The 22,594-nt window shown below is 38.2% G+C and overlaps 1 protein-coding gene across 5 annotated transcripts in view; it reads left to right on the top strand.

Moving 5' to 3' along the window:
* The window catches only part of RBM33 (RNA binding motif protein 33), a 102,573-nt gene that overhangs the window by 6,761 nt on the left and 73,218 nt on the right, over nt 1-22,594 (top strand). For all 5 annotated transcript variants that reach the window (XM_021526559.2, XM_021526561.2, XM_021526558.2 and 2 more), the window contains exons 2-6: nt 5,067-5,145; nt 10,048-10,096; nt 11,996-12,072; nt 14,534-14,834; nt 15,925-16,035. In XM_021526559.2, the coding sequence (XP_021382234.1) occupies nt 5,067-5,145; nt 10,048-10,096; nt 11,996-12,072; nt 14,534-14,834; nt 15,925-16,035 (617 nt within the window). The remainder of the gene's footprint in view (nt 1-5,066; nt 5,146-10,047; nt 10,097-11,995; nt 12,073-14,533; nt 14,835-15,924; nt 16,036-22,594) is intronic.

Below are 22,594 nucleotides of genomic sequence, written 5' to 3'. Positions count from 1 at the left end.
GCTGTGGATTTATTTTGTTTTACTTACTAGTTTTGCCTGGAAATTAGAGGTGTCTTAATGTGTTTAGAGATCACCTATCAGCATCTTCCAGTTGGTACCCAGCTGATGCACAAACACGGTCGTGGTGAGCTTTGCCACGGGTGCCTGAATTGGGAGGGGGAGCTGTGGCCAGCGCCTCGCATGTCTTAGCAACAGTTGCTGTGTACAGCTGCACCGAGACTGCTGGGAGAGATACGGAACTTCTTCCCTGCCATAGACGTTTTAATGCTTTAAAAGCTTATGTTCATGCATTTCTAGCATTCAATTTTTTCCTACTATCTTCCACACAGTAATACTGAGAATTATTAAAAAAAAAAAACAAACAAAAAACAGCTAGCTGGCTGTTGCTGTCATTGTTTGTGAACTCTGCTGAGTGGTTTTATTTCTGTTCAAGTTAATGTTTTACAGGCATTTAACCACCCATGAGGCAAACATTGACTTGTAAGTTTCTCAAGAAGAAGCAGTTATAAATGTTACATTGATTATTATTTATTGATATTTTATGATGTTATTGCCTAGATAGGTCAAAGATAAATAAAGGTCTATGTGGCTTCAGAAATGGAAAGAAAATGATGCCTTATGAGGACTATTAGGTATCACATCACATTGCAGGTGCAAGGCCTTAGTTCATTTCAGAGCTGCTGTCTCACAAATAAAGCACAGAATGCTGTTTGTAGGTGTGTGACTGTTGTGACCTCCTTTTCTAAAGGAAAGCTGCAACCTGCTCTGAGCTGTGACAGTCGTTAATGTCAAAATAGCATAATTTGTAATGCTCATTGTCAGCGTCAGCTGCCACAGAACAAATAAGCATAAAAAAGAAAACCTTCTGTCCCAAAGATCTTTATATTATGTGTGTTGAGATGGAGAGAGAGGAGAACAAGGAGTTGAAGGGGACGTGTGGAGCAGTTCTTGCAAGGTGTGGTCACTACAGGCAAATGGACCAGTCATTTTTGAGGATTTTGTGTGCATGCTGCTAGAGGGCACTTGAGAAAAGTATTTTTCTGGATATGATTCAGCTCTGAATTTTGGTAGAAGTTGCTCATAAATAAAGAATAAGATGTGGGAAATTTGGAGGGGTTGGAAGATCTGGAGCATGGAGGTTCCTGATGTTTGCTCAGTGGTCAGGTTCAGAAACTTGCCAGGAGCTTGGACTGTCCTTTGTTATAATTTCTTCACTAGCTGCAGTAATAGGTTAAAACATTTTTATGGCTGTGAAACTTTGAAAATCTGGGTTGGAAAAGTAAACCATGAGTTGTATCAAAAAGTGTTTCACTGTGCTGTGGAGAGATTATATGTGGAGAGAAGAAGGGTTTGTTGTGTAATTTTGTGTTGTCTGGATTTAAACCTGCCTGCTGCGAAGGTCCATCTCTGGAAGGATTGTGTGCTAAGAGCTCACATCTTCAAGGGCTCGTGGTTTATAATGCAACTCTAGTGCTAAAGGGGTGCCTGGCATGAAAAAATACATGTTGCAAGCAGGTATAGTTTAAAAAGAATTTACTGTCTTCCTGATGGTGTGTCACTTTGATTCTTAAGATTTTCTAAAGTCTTCTGAGTTTACATTCTTGTAGAGAACTTTATCATACAACTTTCTGTAAACAACCTATTGTTTTACATTCCTTCATAGAGGCGGAGAAATTTAATATACTAGTAGTTTAATTTAATATACTAGTCTCCAGTGTTGTTGGAGAGGTGGCACATTCACCCTGCAATCCACTTCACCTTTAGAAAAGTATAAATGCTAGAGTCAGAAAATAAACTCTCTCTTTTTTATCTTTGCAATAACAACAGCTTTCATCGTTCTTTCACATGTCATATAGTAACAATGGTGGTCATTGTCTTGAGCTGTGTTAGGCAATATGTGGACACTTTTTATTTGGATTGCTGCCAAACCAGTTACTTACCTTAAAAAATTATCTTTGGTGGTGGTTACATCACGTCAGTGGATTACTGTAATCCAGCTGTAAGAATAATGTCAGTGTAGGATATTTGTGCCCTTAAAATGTCAGTGCACTAGGGCACTGCAGCATGGTTTTGAAGGACCATAAAGAGAGCAATGTGGCCTTTTTTTTTCCCCAGAGACCACAAAATTAGTTAATTTAGTGTTCAAGAGAAAGATGGGAAGTACTTGTGTATTTGTTTGCTTTTCCTTTGTGATTAAAATAGGAATGGGTTGCAATATGTAGATGTTTGAACAGAGAAATGTAAAGCAACTGTTTTCAATGGGTTTAGCTTATGTAAATCAGTTAAATATAAATGATTAATTAAAATACAGACATATCTATTGATAGCAAAGGGGAAAACCTCATCAAGGAGAATTATTTCTAGCTACTGTTTCAAAATAAGTGTTGCCACACTTGAATCATAATGCATACTGAGCACTCTTTCTTTCATATCTATTTATGATTGAAATTTCTGGTTTCAGTGTTCTTAATATAGTGATGTTGCAAGATCTGGATTTTCTCTTTTTAATATTTTTACATTCTTCTATACTTCCATCAGTCACTAAAACTGATATCTTGATAAGATGAAGTGAGAAGTGAATAGGTTTGTCATTGCGTATGGGAAATATTCACTTACGGATACTGGGCTGAGTGTAAAGAGCTGAAGACAGATTTGGTTTTGGAGGTTTACTAAAGAAACCAATCAAACAAAAAACACAGCTGAATAAAACAGTTGTTCCTTAGAAGTGTAATTAGTCAAGGAGTTGAATGCAGATAGACTCAGGAGAGAGAGTGGATTTATGACATCTCAGTGACTCCAGTTCAGTGTCAGACTGCAAGTGCTGGATTGCTTGACCTCCTGCATTTTGCAGGCTATTAAACTGCAGCAGGTTTCCCTCTGTGTTGAGCATAACTTTTGTCCACTTGCTAGATTCTTACCAAAGTTGTTAAAATGTGTGAAAAGAGTGAATCCAGGTGCGCATTCTCTGTTGGGCTGTAGTGAGAGAAGGGGAGAGTGGAGCTTGAGTGTATATATGAAGATGTGTGCTTCCAGTTTCCATGTGACAAAACATGTCTGAACAGAGCAAATGACCTTTGCATATTCTCTCAGAGAAATGGAAGTTTTTATATTTTTAAATAGCAAAATTGTCATTTGCAAACTAAGCTATGCAAGAGGAAGTGGTGGGCTAAATTAGGGTATTTGTTGAGAGAAATATGGAGCAGCAGTTGTTTCTTGGAAGGCAAGGGCATGTTTAGGTACTGAGTGTAATCTTAGGTGGCTTCTGGTGGTTTTATTGCCCCAGTTGAGATGACTGATGGTTTTTCCACCTGACTTCTCTCTTCTCTGTTGCATTGCTGCTGCTGACCTGCCCTGTGCTGTCCTGACGTTTACTCCTATTTTCAAAGTGCTTTTGCAGGCTCAGTGTTAGTGGATGAGTTTGTGGCCTCCAAGACAAGCAAAGATTTGGCAGATGATGCTAAACCACCTCCACTGCTCCTCAGTTTCATGCATTTCTGGGGAGCTGCTGTTCCTGGAATGACCTTCAGTGGCACATTTTGCCAGTGATTTACCTCATGCTCTGTTTCCCTTGGATGATCCTTGTTGCAACAGTGAGAAAAGGACAGGCAAAGCTGTGTAGTACATTCTGGATTTTTTATTGTTGAAGCATGGAGATGTCACTTGATAGTGGCTGACCATGAGCCAGAAGCGTGCCCAGGTGGCCAAGAAGGTTTGTGTGTGTGGCCAGCAAGGCAAAGGCTGTGCTCTTTCCTTTTTACTCAGTACTGGTGAGGCCACACCTCAAATTCAGTGTTCAGTTTTGGGCCTCTCACTACAAGAAAGGCACTGAGGTGCTGGAGTGTGTCCAGAGAAAGGCAGGGAAGTTGGAGGCTCTGGAGCACAAGTCTGACAAGGAGCAGCTGAGGGAGCTGGAGTCAGCCTGGAGAAAAGGAGGCTCAGGGGGACCTTGTTTGTCTGGGAGGACCACCTAAGAGGAGACTGTAGCTAGGTGGTCTTTCTCTTCCCCCAGGTAACAAGAGACAGGGTGAGAGGAAATGGACTCAAGTTATGCTAAGGGAGGTTTAGATTACATATTTGAAAGGATTATAAAGCTTTGGAACAGGTTTCTTAGGGAAGTGAAGTCATCATCCCTAGAAGGTTCAAAAAACATGTGGCTATGGCACTGAGGACATGATTTAATGGTGAGCATGGTGGTGGAGCTGGTTGATGGTTGAACTTGGCAATCTTACAGGTCTTTTCCAACCTTAATGATTCTGTAGTTCTGTGCTGGTATTAGTCTGTTTTCTTCATATTAATTGAAAAGTAGAAAAAGGTATTTTTGCATCTTCTAAAGAACATGCACACCTGACACCCACCCAGAAAATCCCATCTGTGTGGTTGCTTTGGCAACCCCTCATTTTGAATCAAAGGTTTAAAGAAAATGAAAGAGTTAAGAGTTTAGGTAGATTTAGTTAGGAGGATAAAAACAATTTATAATGATTAGGTGTATACCAAGAAGAGTAGAAGTATTGGGGAATAGTTAATTATTAGCAGATAGAGTAATTAAGGCTAAGATATAAATCACTTACTTGTCTTACTGTGTTTGAAGAAGCAGGATAAATATTTGGAGCTATTGTGAAAATGAAGAAACTGTGACTTGCACCTGGGTCCTGAAACTTGAGCTATAGCCAAGCGGTCCAAAGCCTGCCAACAAGGCAGAAGTAGAAGGTCACTGTGATCTCAGAAGACCACAGACCCATTTTGAAGCCTGCTGACTTAATTCAATCAAGAAACTGTGTAAAAAGAACTTTGGACTCATTTTAATGCATTTTAATACAAAGTGGGTGTAGGTAGGGTTAGGTAATGCATTTGTATAGGTGTATTGGGTAATTATATGAATATGTAAGACTTTTGTGACTAAATGGGGAGCCAGAGCTCTGAATTTTGCACATCTTTGGGAGGTTAATCCCAAAGTGTACCTGGTGCTGTCAATGAACATGCCACTTTCTAACTAACTAGTTGGAGAGTTCTGTTCTGTGCTTCAGTTTTAGTAAGAATTATTTAATGTAGTCACTTTTTTTTTACAGATGATGACTTTGATCAGTTTGATAAGCCTGGTGCAGAAAGGTCTTGGAGAAGAAGAGCTGGAGATGATGACTGGGACAGGTGGGTAGAATATTTTTGTGTTCAGTTTCTGTATGCTGAATTGCATTGTTCTGTTTTCTCATTCTGGCATTTTGTACTCTAACATTTAGATCCTAATGAAGATGTTGGTTGTTTTGCATGTGTCAGCCAATGCTAGATTGTGCCAGACATGTACTTGCCTTGAGGAATATAGAATATTGTGAAGAGATGCCATTTAAAATTGGATAAATACAATGTGTTTGTGGTGTGTAATTTTGCAATTAATGTTTTGGCTTTGCTTTTAGATATTCAGTAGACGTAAGTGGTTTAAGTAGAATTTGCTAGTACTTAAATTTGGTCAACTTAATTTTTAATTTTTTTTTACTTGATGTTTAAATTCCTATCCTCAAACTTCTACTTCAGTTTTAAATTGAAGAAGAGAAGGAGAGCTTAGGCACGGGCTTCTTCAACATGACTGTACTAAAGATAGAGAAGTGTGTGTGCTCTGGGTTATTTTAGGGGATAATGTGTATTCTTTTATGAGACAGGAATCAAGCTGCTAGCTAAACTGGTCTACTCTTTCTGGGAGAAAACATTTTACTTATTTCTGTTATTTTTCTATGATTTGTTTGTAGTAATAGACCTGTTCAGACTTTGCCAGCGGTTTTCACTCTGAAAGGGAGAAAAAAAATATTCCAAGTAGATTTGTCTTCTCTAATAATCATTTAAGTGATTGTAGTAAACAAATTTTACTGTAAGTAGTTTCTACTGAGCTGAGCCCTTGGAGTACATCAACGGCTCTAAATTTATTGTCATTCCAGAGGCATGAGTTTGCTCTTCATTGGTTTTCTGCTAGGTTGAGTGGGTAGCTTTCATTGCAGCAGGAGAGTGTGTGACTGAGGAATTTGGGCAGTAGCTCTGGTACATCCAGGGTGTTCTGCTGTTTGCTGATGAGCAGTGTCTGCTCTGTCAGGCCAGTTCAGCTGTTAGAGGGTTGGATGCTGAGGTGCACCAAGGAGGTGCTCTGGTTTGAGAGTGTTATTAAAATAACTTGCTCAGGCGGGGTCTCTCCTGTGCTGCCTCCTGTCCCCAGAATTGGCTATTCAGAAACCTTAAAATCAGTGTCACAGGCAGAGTGTTTTGTATTAGAATATTTCCTGAACTTTTGGCCTTTCTTGCATAAATCGATGGGCTCTTAGCTGCTGACTGGTCACATTTGGGTGTAGCTGCCCTACTCATCACTTGATGAGGTTTGGAAGAGTGGAGCAGCTGTTGCATCAGAAGTTGGAAGCTTTTACCCAGTGGTAAACTGCTTGTGCAGAGCTGGTTTTAATAGGGCTTGACAGTAACTTTAAGAGTATTTTCACAAAGCAGAGTCTTTGAAGTATACAAGGACTTAGTTTTAGAGAAAAAGTTTTGATTTATGTGTTTATTACTAGCTGTATTTAGTTAAAGAGAGATGATAAAAAATTCAATAGTGAAATTGTGAGGGAAGTGGTTTCAGGTGCAGAGCAGAAGATTCTAGAGTTTTATCTTGCTGATAATTTCAGAAGTTTTATTTTACAACTGCATCAAATAAAATACTATTTGCATGTGTTGGAATATTTTTTTTTGCTAATATTCTCTTCAAATTGCAAAGCTCTCTTTGTAATTGTTGAGTTCTATGAGTGTCTTGGCAATCACAAATGCTGTACAAATGACTGGCTATGTTGCCCAATACAATTGCTTGGGGGTTTTACCTACTGGCCAAAGTCAGTATAGGAACATAGTTTCTCAAAGATGGAAAAAAGGCTGGATGAACACAGTAATCTTGGTGTTTTCATCCTTTATGTGTTGTTTTTGGCTGAACTGTTTGGGAGTGGGAGATGGAGTTCTGATAGCCACACATCCTCATCAACCAGCAGCTACTGTGTTGTTCCTTGACTGAGCCACATCCCCATGTCACTTAAATAATTAAAATAAATAATAAGATTTTGAATAGAGAAGTAATATATTTATTAGTAGTATATTAATTTTATATATAATGTTGAATTTTCAGATCTCTGTCCTTTCTCAAACCCTGGAGGGTGTTAACTGAGAGCTGGAAGTCCCCAGTTATTTGGGAGTACAAATGTAGCATTGTTCTTGTAGAATTTTCCCCATTTTTTCCAAGTTCTTTTCCTGAAACATTTGTGTCCTTGCTACTGCTCATGTTTAATGAGGCATGCTTATGAAATTGGAGACTTAAAAGGGCCGGTCTGATGTCTTTATCATGTTAATTTGTACATTTACCTCATTAAGTAACCCAAAGCTTGAGTTTGGGTAAAACCTGCATTTCTGCTGCTCTCCTTCAAGATGACAAGGCAGATTAAGTGGCTGATTTTTGCTGAAATTCACTTGTTCATACTCTTCTTTGAGATTACTGATTTCTCTATGCTGACTGAAAACTTTGCACTTTTTATCATCTGCTTTTTTTTTTTTTTTTTGCTTATTTGAGTAGGCTAAATTTATTCAGTGAGGAAAATGTTGGGTATTGGGAATTGAGGAAAGGGAGGAAAATCTCTCTTTCTTGTGAGAGCAGCAAACTCAAAATTAACCCACAATTTCCTAGTATTGTGGTTTTGGAAGGATTTTCGTGTCTTGATGATAGCAAGGGTGAGAGATGCTTTTGGAATTAGCATAGGTGTGTACTTTTATTCCAGTTTGGCTTATTTAATGCGGATTTGTGTGATATCAAATGGCAGGCATTCATTTTTGTCTATTTCTCTCAGCTAGCCTAAGATCTGTTAGTGTCTGGAGGTTTTCTGTTTGTTTTCTTCCTGGGTATTTTGTTTGTTTGCTTTGTTCTTTAATGGTCAGATTTAGTCCTTTTGGTTCCTCTGTTTTTTTCTACAGACAGCTTCAGATTTGGCTACTTATAAAGGAGGTTGAGATAGTTCCACTTTACTGTGCAGGTTTTTCACTGTTACTTTGTTTACTCAAAAAGTTACTCATGGTCATTTTTCTTCTTCTAATTTATCAATGAAAATACTGAATGACATTGAGTATTTTAACAGGTTTTGAAGGGCACCCTGTGGATGTTTTGCTTCTCATACAAACTTAATCTGTATCCTAATGTTAATTGTTTTGACTATCAAGCAATAGGTCAGAGTTTCTGAAAATCTAGATGATATTTGCAATTAATTCCAGAGATCAAATGTTATTTTTTTTCTAAATAGTCACATCAAGGATGCTTTTTAGTAATGTGGTAAGTAGGCCTAGGTATGTTTAGATAATTAATCTTTCACTTCCTTTTGCATTCCTTTCCCTAATCTGAATTTCTCGCTACCTGGACTTGTTTTTTTTCTTTGAATGCTGCTGTATCATATGCTCTTGCCATCTCTTGGAATTTCGCTAGTGCAGTTTCATTAAAAGCTGTCAGTGGTGGGCTGTAGTGCTGAAAATATTTTCAAACATTTTGATGCATTTGTCAGATTACTGGCAGTTGAAAGATTAATGATTTTTTTTTTAAGAGACAAAATTGAAGTAGGAAATTCTTCTGCAACCATTTCTGTTACATAGAGGTTCCTTTCTCTGAATGAAAAGGCTGAAATTCTAGTTAGTTTGGTCTTTGTAATGTGTGATAAGTCTTGAGCACAAAAAATTGCTATTTGTTAATGTTCAGTCATTCCTGGAACTATTTGTGATCAGTAACAGTGGAAAAATTCTGTATACTGATGATAATGTCCTATTTAGGGCTTATTTGGTGTATCATTTGTTCTTTCCTAGCCCACAATATTTTTGCAACCCTCACTCCCCTTTCCCTCCAATGTTATCTGTACACTAATTGGCTGTGAAAGATACTGATCCATCTGCAAAACCAACTGATTTATGTTTTGGGATTGTCTCCCCACTTTAAAATACTTGTCATGTAGTCCTAAGGAACTGTTATACAAATTCCTTTTCAGTTCATGTAGGCCAGTCTCACTTGGGATGATTTGTTTTTTATGTGCTACCTAAGGCATAGTGGTTTTTGTGTCTCTTTGGTTTTTTAAGGTGTGGAGGTAGAAATAGTCTCCTCTTAAAGCACAGCTCATATTTCAAATCACTGACATCTAATTTTAGTATTGATACTCGTATTCTAATACATGATTTTGTTAGTAACAAGTAATTATTGAAGGGGAATCTGGTCATCCATGTCACTAGATAGTTCTTTCACTGAAGGAGGAATAAAATCAAGCAGTTTTTCTGAAGTTTTGCTCACCTTGAATGTAGTTCCTTGCACTGAATTGTATTTATGGGGTAGTTGCACTGTGATGGCAGAAGTGTTGTAAGCCAGTATTTCTGTGCTTCCTGAATTCTTGTGCACAGATATAAAACTGATAAAACATGCATTTGATTTTGTCACCCTCCAAATGTGTGTTTGACCTTACCCTCAACTTCAGGAGGAGGGAATAAAGTATTTATGAAAGATCAAGGCCTAAGCCTGGCCTTCAGGACTGATCCAGTCTCCCAAGCCAGCAACTTCCCAGCCTCCCAGCTCCTTGCTGAGGTACAGCTCAGGCCACTTGGGGATCTGTAGACTGAGTCTTGCCCAAAGGGCATGCCTGTCTCATGTCTCTCTGGGGAGCTGGAAATTCGGAGTTTGGACAATGTGTCCAAGTGGCCTTGGAGTGAAGGATCTAGAATGGCTGTTTTGGCTGGTTGTGCCTGTGCTTGGCTAGGTTTCTCTGCTGTGTTTAGTTCAGGGGATATGGAAGGGAGAGCATACAGAAATGAAATGACTGTGCAATAGCAGACTTACTTAATATGTATGATTTGTTGTTTCACTGAAAAGTAAAAACCTTTTATTCCCTGAATGCTTTGCTGAAATAGGCTTTGTGCTGGCTGGCAACAGTTCTCCTTGAGAAAGTTTTTTAAGGCATATGCTCGGTAAGGTTTTTGGTTTTGTTTTGTTAAATTCAACATTTTGCTACTGTTTTACAGTGAACTTGATGATGACTTGCTTGGAGAGGATTTGCTAACTGGAAAAAAGGTAAGAGATGTGCATTAAAGTGAATTGTTGCAGATATCAAAATGTGAATGTTGTTCAGCTTAGACAGGTCGGGTGTTTGGTTTGACTTCATTTTACAGTCACCTCTGCAAAGCCTGACAGCCACAGGTACCTGAGGTACCTGTGCCTTACTGCCAGAGCATTCTGCACCTAGGGTTTTGTTTCCTTTTGTGAAATACCTCCAAGTGTGGCTTTTTAAAATAAAACTTAGAGAAAAATTTGTTTTTAACCCAGTTAGGTCTCCTGAATGCTAATTAGCATGATGGAAAATGTAATACAAGTGCCAGTTTCCTGGCTATTAAAAATCACTTGTTAAAATACCAGAAGTATTTAACAGAGTGGAAATAAAAGAGCAGTCATCGTTGTCTTTGAATGTTCACACTCGCTGTGAAACTTTCCTGCTACCTTGCTGTCTGGTGAGTATCCAGAGAATTTCCCCTTTTAAAGTGAGGGGAAAAATATGGCAACAGCTAGAACTGGGGAACATAAACAATTTTCCCCTGTATCTGCTATGGACTCTTCCTGCTGGTATCTATTTCCAGAATTGAACTCTGGAAAAAGAGCTAAATGTATCTTTGGATTAGCCAGGTATCAGTAGGAGAAGACAAGACCTCTGTTTGAGAAATTAGGTTGACTGGTCACCTCTTCCTGTATTTTATCTTCTAAATAAACTAATTTTGAAAGTAGTTTTTGAAATTCCAGTTGGAGATGAATAGATTGTTAAGAAACCCAGCTCTATTAATAGTTGAGTTTTATTTGTTATGGTTTTTTATAACTATCCTGTAAGTGTTGGAAGTTAGCTTCTTGAAATTATTATAGTATCTGTAAGCATTTCCTATTAAAGATAGGAAGTTCCTTATTCTCATGTGCTGGTTTAAAGAGAATAAAATTCCAGGAGGATAATGATTGCAAATGTTTGTTACACAGTTACCAAAACCAACAGTTAACATTGAATGGAGGTGATAAAGCTGCTTACTTATCTTTAAAAATTATATATGTGAATACTAACGAGTACTTGGTTCTCCAGTGTATTATGGTTACTTGTGCTTTTTCTATTATTATTTTTGATTTACCATTTTACAGGGCAGTAGCTGTGGGTATAGACTCATGTGATGGGGTAATAATGGATTTCTCAGAAAGTTTTCCCCAAGTTATTTAGGCTGAACTTCTTCTACATAATCCCATCCCAGTACTTTTAGATAAATCTGTCCTTGTGTAACCTTTCTGGCCCTGTTACTTTAAGGGTTGGAAATGTTGCTCAGCAGAACTGCAGTTATCTCTCCCTAGGTGGTAATTACTAAAAAAAAAAAAAAAACAACTAACTAAACAAAAAAAAACCAACAAACAAACAAAACAAAAAAAAACCAACAAAACCAACTGAAAGTTGCTTAATTTGGCAGACAAATTAGGAGGTGACACAGTATTTTCTTACGTTTTTTCTTTCTCTTACGAAGTAACCATGATTTTTCAGTTTTCTTTATCATATATTTTCCTCCAGTCACCTATCTCTTTGCTCTAGAATTGCGGTTCATGCGTTTTCTTGACTTGCCTAGTGCATCAAGGGTACCAGGCTCTGTACAAGAGCTAACCTTTCTTCCTTCCTGGTCTGTCTTAAGTGAGTCTTCGTCTTTGGCCATATTTGAGAATGGATCAGTGAAAAACAAGTGTTGATAGACAAATTTGAGTTGTGGAAATTTCCACAGGATTGTCAAAGATGTATTTTAAAATTTGTGATCCTGTGTTGTGTGTTTTTTCTCATTGAATTAGGTAATTTCTTTGAAGATATGGTCTTACTATTCTTCATGAAAAATATTTGGCATTCAGTACTTTGTTAAAAGTTTGTATCTTTTATGTTCACTATTGACTTTTTTTGAAACCTAGAATCAGTCAGACTTATCAGATGAAGAGCTGAATGATGATCTCCTGCAAAGTGACAATGAAGAGGAACAAGAATTTCGGTATTTCTTTTTTGAATATTGTTTTGGATAACTCAAAGCTATGAATGACTCCTATTACTGATAACGAATAACTTCTAAACTAAAGTTATTGGTATATACTTAAAATAGTTTTGGTTTTTACCTAGCTAGCTACTTAGTGATGTATATATAATGTACAATGTACTCAGTACCATTCTTGACATTTCAGTAAAATTATTTCTTGTTTATTTTGATCTAATAAATTTATTCAAATCTCTGAAAAGCTTATAAAAGGAATTTGTGTTATCTGTGCATACAGAATGAATTATAAGCACTTACAGAGCTTTCTTTACTCCTTCTGTATTGCTTGCTGTGGTAAGCTTCCTTCTCCTGATGCCAGATGATATTTTGTCTTTTATATACGATTTATATCGCTTTTATGTATCCTCAGTACTCTTAGCATGCATAATTGTAATTCCTTAAATCTGATAATTTAGCATAGTCCTAGTATTCTGTTAGGCCAGGAGACCAAACACCCTAAAGACCTCATAGTATGCTGTCTTGAGACACCAAGGTCCTCCCTAGAATCCATTCTGTAAATTGGAGATTTGGCCCCTGCAGGGGGGAATTCCTCAGGGTGGGAGGATATCACACTATTAATTCAAGCCTCTCGTTGGGGCATCTGTGTAAGATATGCTAATTTGTAAGGTCTGTAAATTGTGTATGGGATCTGTCATGTGTTGTGTGCATTTTGGTACATTTCACTGTGGTGAAATGGTGCACCATAGGGTTCCTTATTTAAATACTAAGGTAAAAACCCTTTATCATCACTTAACCGTGTCTGGCTCTTAATTTTTTAGGACCAAGGGAAAGGCATCACTTGTATATAGTCCTTTTCTGCCATCTTTCCTTTAAAAATCTATCTTGCCTCGTGACACTCCGAGGAGGGGAATTTGTGACTTAAATATTTGTGTTCAATTACATAGCAGAAAATTTTGAATAGGCTGGAGCAGATATTTCCATGGTAGTTTACTGAGAATTCTGCCCTTTGAATACCCTGTGGTAATACAGTTCCTCAGCTGAATTATGGGCATTACAAGTCAAAATGAGTGTCTTGTTGTTTTTACTTTTCAAGCTGTACTGAAGTAAGAGAGAAGATGCTTGTAATGCCAAAGTGATGCAGTGCTATTGCTGCTTTTACTGACCTGTTTTTCTAGCTTTCCCTTTTTGCATGCTGTGCAGGGCATGTCATCTGCAAGGCTGTGAATAGATGTTTGTGTGTAACATACATGGGGTGTATTTCCATCTCTGAGATCTCCTGTGTTAGTTGTAATTAGGATAAAGACTTCTGTCCTTATGTTGGACCGATGAGGATGTGATGGTGGAGCATTTTATCAATCTTTGGTTGCCATTTTCCTCCCTGCGGGAGTGAGGGTGGGATTGTTCCCTTCAAGAAGGGGAATACAAGTTAGAATTCTTGTCTGTTTTTTTGCTGTATGTCCTCCTTGAGACTCCTGGATAGCAGGGATGGCTGTGTGACCAAACACAGTGGTGATAAAATATCTCAAATGTGATAATATTGCTCAATGGAAGCAGGTTTCTGTAGGCAAGTTTTGCATTTTTAGCAATTTTCTTGCCAGAGAGAACCTTTCTCTTCCTCTTATATTTCTAGTCAACCTCGTGTTTCTGTAGTTGGGAGGATAGTAATCCTGCATAATGTCTTCACTTTCGGGTTAAATCTCTCTTAGAGATGCAAATAGCTCAAAGCTGCCTGGATCTTGGTCCCCCGAACTTAGGAAAATGGAGAATAATAGGGATGTTATTTAAAAAATTCTTTTTGTTCCTTATACACAGAGCTCTCAAATCAAGAACTAGTCTGCTGTTGGTTAGTTGCATTTTTGTGTTGATGGCAATGGCTTTTGTAAACAGTAAACCCTGAGCTTTGCTTTGCCTGCCTGCAGATTATAAACTTGCCAGTTTTTGTATTGATTGTTTTTTTTAGTGTCTGTGCTAGTTAAAAATGTCTCAATCATTTACATTACAGTTCTTGAATATTTGTTTTATATTAAGTCGAACATTAAATCTATCATAAAAATGCAAGTTCGAATTAAAGATAATCAAGAATGAACAATTTAGTAAAAAGTATTTTACTAGTGTATTCTGAAAGATTGGGAAAACAGATGCAGTTATAGTCATTTTGTGTATGTTTTTTTGTTAGTCTTGGAATTAAAATTGAATCTGGTCTGCTTTGGTTACCAAGCAGGACTTCTGCCAGTTTGACCTGCTAAACCATCTGGTTGGTCTGATTGCCCTGGTCAAATAGCCTGCAGCTGATGATAAGCTGCATTTTAGTATGCATTATGAGAACATGGCATGGAGTCAAATAGTATATGGGGTATAATTCTCTCCACCAACTTGGAGATTTTATGTTTGTTGGCTTTGTTTTGCTGAGTCTTTGTGAGTAGTTGCCAGTTAGACTTCAGCCTCTGAATTTTCCCCACAGCTCTCCAGGTGTCACAGTAAGCCTCAATGCCACATCTGGCATCCTGACATCATACGAACTCTCCAAGTCTATCAACGATCCCTCACTGGAACATGAGTCTGAGTATGACCAAGGGGAAGATGAAATTGGGTATGACAAATCTGAAGCACCTGAAGAATATGCCTCAGAGTATGCAGAAGAAGGACATTATGAAGGCAATGATCCTGAACTGACAGAAGACCAAATAGAATATGGGGAAGAGCCTGGAGAAGAAGATGAAGTGCTAGACCTTGAAATCAATGAACCCCTAGATGAATTTCCAGTGAGTTTCCTCCTATTGTATCTTCGAAGATAACATTGCTTCACGTGCATAGGGTTTTAGACTGATTTAAAATCTGTTTACCTCCCTGGGGAGGAGGGGAAATTAGACCTATTATCACTGTCTGCCAGTTTCTTTATCTAGGCTGTGACAAAGTTTGTGTTGACAGCTTGTTTGGCGGTAGGTAACGCTCCTTTGTCATGCTGGAAAGCAGTTGAGAATCATGACCTTGAGGGTTGTATCCTTAAGGAAGAAAACAGCTTTGTGTGGTGGAGATACACTGCCAATTGTTAGAAGTACTTAATGCAAAAGCTTTTATCCGGGCTTTAGACGAGATCTGATAAAGTCCTTCCAAGGTGAAAAGATTATTGACCTGCTAAAGACATCTTTAAGGTGCTAATATCCCAAAGTGATTGATGTCCTGCTTGTTCATCCTTTTTGTAACTGAGAGCTGTCTAAACCTGAATGAAGAGATTGGAGGTTAGTTCAGAAAATGTCACCTGCATAATTCAATATAATTTAGGCAGCATGTTAGAGAACATTTACTGACTTTAATTGATAATGAAATTATTTAATCTTAATTAAAACTGTATGTGACCAGTGGGGTGTCTGAAAATGCAAGCAAACTTAAGCAGCATTTTACTTTTGTTTTATGCTCATAATTTTTCAGAGTTGAACCCACTCATACGTAAGCACTTGCAGAATGCTTTAAGAATGTTTATATTTGATGGGATGAAATCTGATGTTAATGTATATGTGCTATGGCCAGAAAGTCCTGCAGTGTTTGCTTCGTGAATTTGTAATCAGCAGATGCAGGTGTATAGAAGTAGTTGGGCCAAACAGTATTAAATGGAATCTTTATGATGACATTGCTGGGATATGAATGGAAACTGTTTTGGTTTTGATAATATTGAAATCTTTGTCTATAGTTAAAAGCCCTGCTAATTATGCTGTATGTGTGCCATATCACTTACAGTTGACTGTTCCCAGAGATGCAATACTTCTCTTCCACTCTGGAAGCTGCAGCAATGCAGTCAGACCCCACCTCTTCAGTTTGCCTTGTGTCTTTTCACGTTCCTGTTTGCTGCTTTAGGATGAAGATTACATGCAATCATATAATGAGCAAGCAATGGGAGAGCAAGAAGAGTATGCAGCTGATGAGGAGTTGGAAGAATCCCAGACAATGCCTAATGAATCAGAAGAGGTATGTAATGAATTAAATGGAAACTTAAAATAACTAGTTCTGTTACAGTTTGATTTTGTAGAGTTGTACATACTGCTGGGTAAGAATTGATGCAGCTTTGCCAGTGTTGAATTATTGGTGGTAGTACTCTGTGTATAAAATGAATTGTGATAGCATCTATATTGTCAGATACATCAAATTCCCTCTCACCCTTGGGATTAGAATCAAAAGGGAAAGCTCAGAATGTGCATATTTAGTCTTGGCTTCATCATTAGAAACTTCTGGGGCCCATTTGGGTAGGAGATCACAGTAATACTGCACAGTCTGTTAAATCTCCAAGAGCTGTGCTGCTTCCCTTCCCAGATGGATCACTGGTGCTGTTGGGATATACCTACAGTTCTTGGGTATCCCCCTTTGAGGGAGGGGAGTGTAAGCATGGAAGGTTTGGTCTTGTAGACAGGCAAAGAGATGGTTATTTTGAAAGTTGTGTTGAGACTCAATTTTCCTCACTGAAGAAGTTCGATCTCACAGGAATTTCAGAGTTCCTTCATTTGCAATAGGAAATCTTACACTAAAGTCTGCCAAGTATGCATTCACTAGTTATAGCCTGGTAGTGATGCCTAAAGGTTTTTTAGCTTTTTTGTATGTTTTTCATATATCCATAGCCTTGTAGATTTTTAATATGTATTTGTGTAGCTTCTAGTATTTTTCCTGCCCTCTCTTACAGTTAAACAAACTTTTACTATGCATTCTTGAAATTCTGTTTAGTCTTATTCTTAAGAAGATAATTCCTGACAAGGGCATCTTATATTCTACCAGAACCTAAGAGACATAACAAGAAAAAAGGGAAAGAAACCCCTGGACTAACGGACATAGGGTTGGGTTACTGGCATAACTGATTTCCTATTGGATGTACTGGCTAGATAAGCTAATTAATTAACCTTTTAAAAATTACAGAAATCCTGTTTCATGCATGTGCAATGCTGTATTTTGTGCACCTGCAAGCTTTCATAAAAGATTTGCTTTTTGTTTTACCACTTCAACTCTGTTGCAAGGTTTTCCTTTTTGTTATTAGGCAAGAGTATCACAGCCGTTTTAAATTTGCAGCAAGTTTTTGATGTAAGATTTTTTTCCTTTCCCCACCAGGAATCTGCTTTAATATTTTTTTTATTCCAGTTCTTAATTAAATAGGATTGAATGGATTACCTGCTGAGAAGTGTAGTCAGAATGTATTTCCTCTTTGGAGCTTTAACTCATCAGGAAATTAATTCCTCAAAGACACAGCAGCATTACTGCATGAAGTTCTCACAACTGGGTGTGCTGTGATGCTCCAGTTGTACCAAACTTATCTTGGGAAAACAACATTTTTTGGTAGGTGAGATCTGCATTGAAAGGGACCACCACTTCAGCCTCCACTGTTGCAAGCATAGCATCTTGCACCAAATACACTTTCATGCTGTTGATGCCCTACTTCCCAGGTGTTAAATTTATCCTTCCAAAGAACTGTGAAATCCTTGAACACTTTTTATTCCTTCACTGGACTGATGAGACACAGTTTTGGTGTTTTGGAGGTGAACTGATGCATTTGTGGTGTCTTCAGCCACAGTCTGAGATGATGGACACGATGCACATTGTGTAAAATTAAATTCATAGCTGTGGCTCACTTCTAAACTTATTGCTGTAAAAAAGCACAGCTTCATTTTGGGAGTATGAACTCCAGAGTGAGAATTCTCTTATAATCACATTGTCTAAATTTGTCTAATTCAGAATTAAATTTGTTTCATTGAAAAGGTACTATCCATGCAAGTTTTTAATTGGTTTTGTAAATGGAGCATTTATGGAATTTGTTTATCATATAATGTGAATATTTTGGCCATACCTTCAGTTACTCTACATTTTGGCTTTATTCTGATGGTTTGTAGATTGTCACAGGTTTCTTTTTTTCCAAAACAATACCATCTCTTTGTTCCTTTATTATTTTGTATGTATCTTACTTCCATTTGGGAGTAGGCTCACATTTGCACTCTCCAAAGAAGAATACCACCATGGGAGAGAAACTTTGTAGAATATTCACTTCTTTTTGTTGCCTGGTTAGGTGCCTGCCTCCAGCTCTGAAGAGTTTTGTTCTTTATTCAAGTGTTATTTAACAGCACTTTTCCTTAAATCTCATAACATTCAGTGCTTCTAAACGGGGGTAAGGATTGGTATTCTCCTGCAACACAAGAGTGGAGGTATAATGACTGTGGTACAGAGAAAGAGCATTATTATCTCTTGGTTGAAATTTGGCATCAGAATAACAGAGAAGGATGTTGGATGGTGTTTTATTTTAAACAGTTACCACATTAAAACCACCTAAAGTCTCTTATTCTATTGCATGAAGAAATAAGAAATCTTTTTGTAAACCAAGAGAAAAGCTGACTGGCTGGGGAATTGGAGCATGATGGGGGAAACAATCGAATAAGGGAGGTGAGACAATTGTTACAAGAGGCACTCAGGTGGGAGAAGTGGGGAATAGGCAGATAAAGTTTGTTTTTGAAACAGTGCTTAAAATTGTAGAACTTAGAGTTTAAATAAGCAACGCTCTGTGTGGCTTCCTTGAAAAATGTAGCAGTGCTTCAGAAATTATTTTTGTCTTCCTAAGGTATAAAGCAAAACCCAACACCCAGAAGTTTCAGCAGCAAATAGGTGTGGTAGAACAGCCACATGATATATCATACCCTAAATATTTTAGAGGAAAAATATCACTAAATACTTCTGTGAAATGTTTGTAAGAATTAAACCTCGTGAAATTAGAATTCATTATGTCTTTGTTTTATATTGGATATAATGTGTGAAGTCAATGCTAGGGGATTTATCACTGCATAATTTAAACTGTGTCTTGGGTTATGCTGATAAGAAATGAAGAGTACTTTAATCAACAAAGCATTTAATGAAGAAATGCTGCATACTGCTTTTCTTTTGATAGAATAAAGGCTTGGGGAAAAAAGGCCAGTGTGTCTGATTTGTCCAATCTGTGTTTAGCCAAAACTTTTGCACTTCAGTTCTGTTGTTCAAGTTTGAAAACATGACCTGCTATCTTGGAGGAAAGTGATGAAAAGAGTGCAAATCAAAACAACCAATTTTAAACATGTTTTAAGGCACTTAGATTTGTTTTTTGGTTCCATTTTTCATCTGTGGAATTGAGGTGCCCTTGGAATAGATGCAATACTCTCTTATCTGCTGTGTTATTTCTTGATCCCCTGGGATTGAACAGTTGCAGCTTCTTCAGTAACCTGTAGAAGATGCCTCCACTTCCTTTTTTATGGCTATAGTAAAAGTTCTTTTTTTCACCTTTAATTTAGTTGGTTTTGCACATCTTATGAATCGCTGGCCCAAAGCTCTCCTGAACACTTTGGGAGGATCTCATACTTGGGAGGATCATGCTGTCAGTGTTTCTGCAGCATCCCTTGAGCTGTGTCTGTTCCCATTCCTGCAGCTGCCTGTAAGCAGGGCAGGAGCACTCACCCTTTGTCCATAGCAGATCATAACCCAGTGTGAGGAGTCCTGCTCAGTGCCTGGGATTTAGGGCATAGATTTGAGGCTGGCAGGAGCCCCTGACCTTGTGGCAGAAGAAAGGTAATTCTGTTTCTATGTAAGGGTCAGCAAAGCTCTCTGGTAGCTTTGTGCAAGGTGTCATAGTGGGAAATGTAAAGCTCCCTTTGAGAAGCCTTTGAGGGCTGGTGAGTCCTGTCCGGTGACCTTAAGTGGTCACTCAAGGGCTGTTAATATAGATGCAGAGATATTAATGATTAGCAGGTATTGAAGCAAATCCTGTAAGTAATAATATGTTGCCGCGCTCCCGCCCCAGATCCCTGATCTCTGCCCCGGCTAGCTCTTCTCTGGGGCGAGAGTGGGCGATTGAGGCACCCTCCGCCGCTCCCAGCTGGGGTTTGGAGAGTGCCTTTGTGGGTTCCGGGCAGCGCTAGCTAGCCTCGCCGTGGTAAATGAAGAGCGGATCCTGCTGGGGGCTAAGTCCGAGTTTATTGTAGCCCAACGGGGCCAAATGTCCTAGAACGGTGCCAGCCAACAGGAACAAGCACAAGGTGCTTGCACTGGCTTATAAACTGTAAGGGAGGGGTATCCAACGACCAATGGGGATAGGGATAGGGGGTGGCTCCGGGATGGGGGGATATGGTGGGGCCCAATGGGGGAAGGATATGAGAGGGGCCCCAGGTCCTCGCCCAATCACCCGGTGCCCTGAGTAGAAGCTTCTGGATGGATGGGAAGGAACACCGAGTGACAGACAAGGCACCTGGGAGGCGTAAAGGGAAGGACTGTGCCTCTTCCAGGATGATGGATAGATACTGGAAAGGCGGGAAGGGAGGACAAGGCGGGAAAACTGGGGATAAACCAAGTTGTACATGGGGGTACAAAGGAATAAACCAATACATAATACAGGGATAATAAAACATACAAATAACACAACTCCACAATATGTGTTAATTCTATGTCTGCAGTTGTGTCTTTTTGAAATATAGAGTCTCTTCATGCTGCAATTTTGGCAAAACAGCTTCTTCTGTGAGGATGGAAAAGGTAATGTAGGAATGCATTTTACAACTGCAGAACAAACTGCAGGGGAAAGGTGTGTGCTCCTGCCCTGCTCAGCCAGCCTTTCCTGGAGCTGTATGGAGAGAACATATGGGTGGCTCTCAGACATGTTTGTGTCTCCATTGCATAAATTCCTCAATGAAAGGTGTAATCAGATTTGGATATGGGTCAGTTACCATTCTCCAGCACTGCTTTGCCTAGATGCCTGCTTATTCATTAGCTCCTTTGATATTTATTTTGTCTTTGACATTTAATGCTTGTATGGCTGTTGCTGGCTAATGGGTGGCATGAGCATTATGCTGATGAATAAAGCAAGTCAGACCAAGACTTCAGAATTGGTATAACTGGATAAGAGTAGAATAATGCTAGTCTAGAAAAGTTAGGGATTTTTTTTTATTGTTCTGTAGGTAAGTAGTCATCTGATAGTCTGTCAGAAATTGGGATGTTTTCTTTTTAGAATAGATTTTTTTCCCCAGAATGAGTAATTGTCAAAATGCAACAAAGTTTCAGGGTTTTTTAAAATGGTATTTCATTAAAACATAGCAGAAGTTTTCAGGACAATGTAGACTTCATTACTCTTTCTAGTTCTCATTCTGAAGTTTGAGCTACACATAGAGCCTTGTATGATTAAGTTTAGCACTCAGATGAGATTATGTGACTGAGACTAGTCTTTGATTAATAAAAACCAGAATTTCAATGTAGCTTTTAAGGACTGTGGATGTAGAGAGTGGATGTATCTGGGATTTGTGCTTTAGGTAAAGTAGGAGGCTCAGTGTAGTGTGAGAATGTCTTGCAAAACAGTTGCTCCAGTTCTGACTTCCAAATCCTGATCCTGAAGGAAGTTTCTAAAAAGAAGCAGTGAGACAGTAAAATTATAGGGTTTATGATATTTATAAAAACACAGATTTGATAGAGATATTGCTTCTCCTTGCTCTTTTGGGAGTCACTCTTTTCAAAGTAAAATGCCAGCACTGTCTTTCTCTCGGTGTTGTTTGTTTTCATTAAACCATGTTAGCATCTCTTTCCTTGCTAACATCCCTCCTCTGTTCCATGAGTATCAACTGTTTGCCCTCAAAGGTATTTTGATTATATGTGGATATGTTAATTAGACCAGTTGTGCTCAGTTGGATTTGCTTTTGAGGTTTGGATTTCATTCAGTCTTGTTGAAGGTGTTTTTTTTTCTCCTGCTTCCCTGTTTTTTTAACCTGTTTTTTTTTTTAATATGATAAAATTGTTACACAAAAATAAATATATTTATTTATGAAACTTGAAAGCCTTAAAACCTTTTGTAAAATTTGACTGTTCTTTTAGCTGTATTTTAAAGAAGTTTTGTGAGGACAGGAAATGGAGTGCTTAAAAGTTTGTCTCGAATGGATAAAACACAACTTGGGATCAGTAGCCCATTAATGCCCTGTAGTTAAGTATACAGATCATTTATTCACCAGACCAAAGCTGGAGTAGCACTGAGCTTTTGTTCATAAGGTTTGCTGTCTTTTTTTAAAGCAGAAGTTCTTTTGCCGGGTCACCCTGTCTCTGATTTTGCGCCACACTTTTTTTTTGGTTATGGATGAAGTTAGGTTGCTGGATAGGGAAATTTGCAATTTCTTGCACAATTATGCCATTAATTCTTTTTTGATTTATGATTTAATATCTGTCCACCTGACTGTCACACATGCTGTGCCTTTCTCATATAAATTTCTGCACTGATCTGGTTAATTAGAAGATTAAACCATTTTTGCATGTTAGATTTGGCTCATTTTTTAACTGTCCTCAAGCAGCATAGAATTTATGATGTATTTAGTGGCTTTGCATAGAATTAAAAGGCATGTGAATTTTAATTTAACAGGCTCTAAGAAATGAACAAGTAGGCTTGTACAAGAAATAATCAAATACACAGTAACCAAAAATTTTTATGTAGTATCACACGATATTAGAACACTTCTAATTTTCAGCTGTAGAAATCCAGTATAACTTGTGTAACACTGGACATTTT

This window comes from Lonchura striata, chromosome 1 (genome assembly GCF_046129695.1).
Source record: "Lonchura striata isolate bLonStr1 chromosome 1, bLonStr1.mat, whole genome shotgun sequence".
Lineage (NCBI taxonomy): Eukaryota > Metazoa > Chordata > Aves > Passeriformes > Estrildidae > Lonchura > Lonchura striata.
Note: the sequence above shows the minus strand (reverse complement) of the source record. Positions and strands in the feature narration are given on the sequence as shown.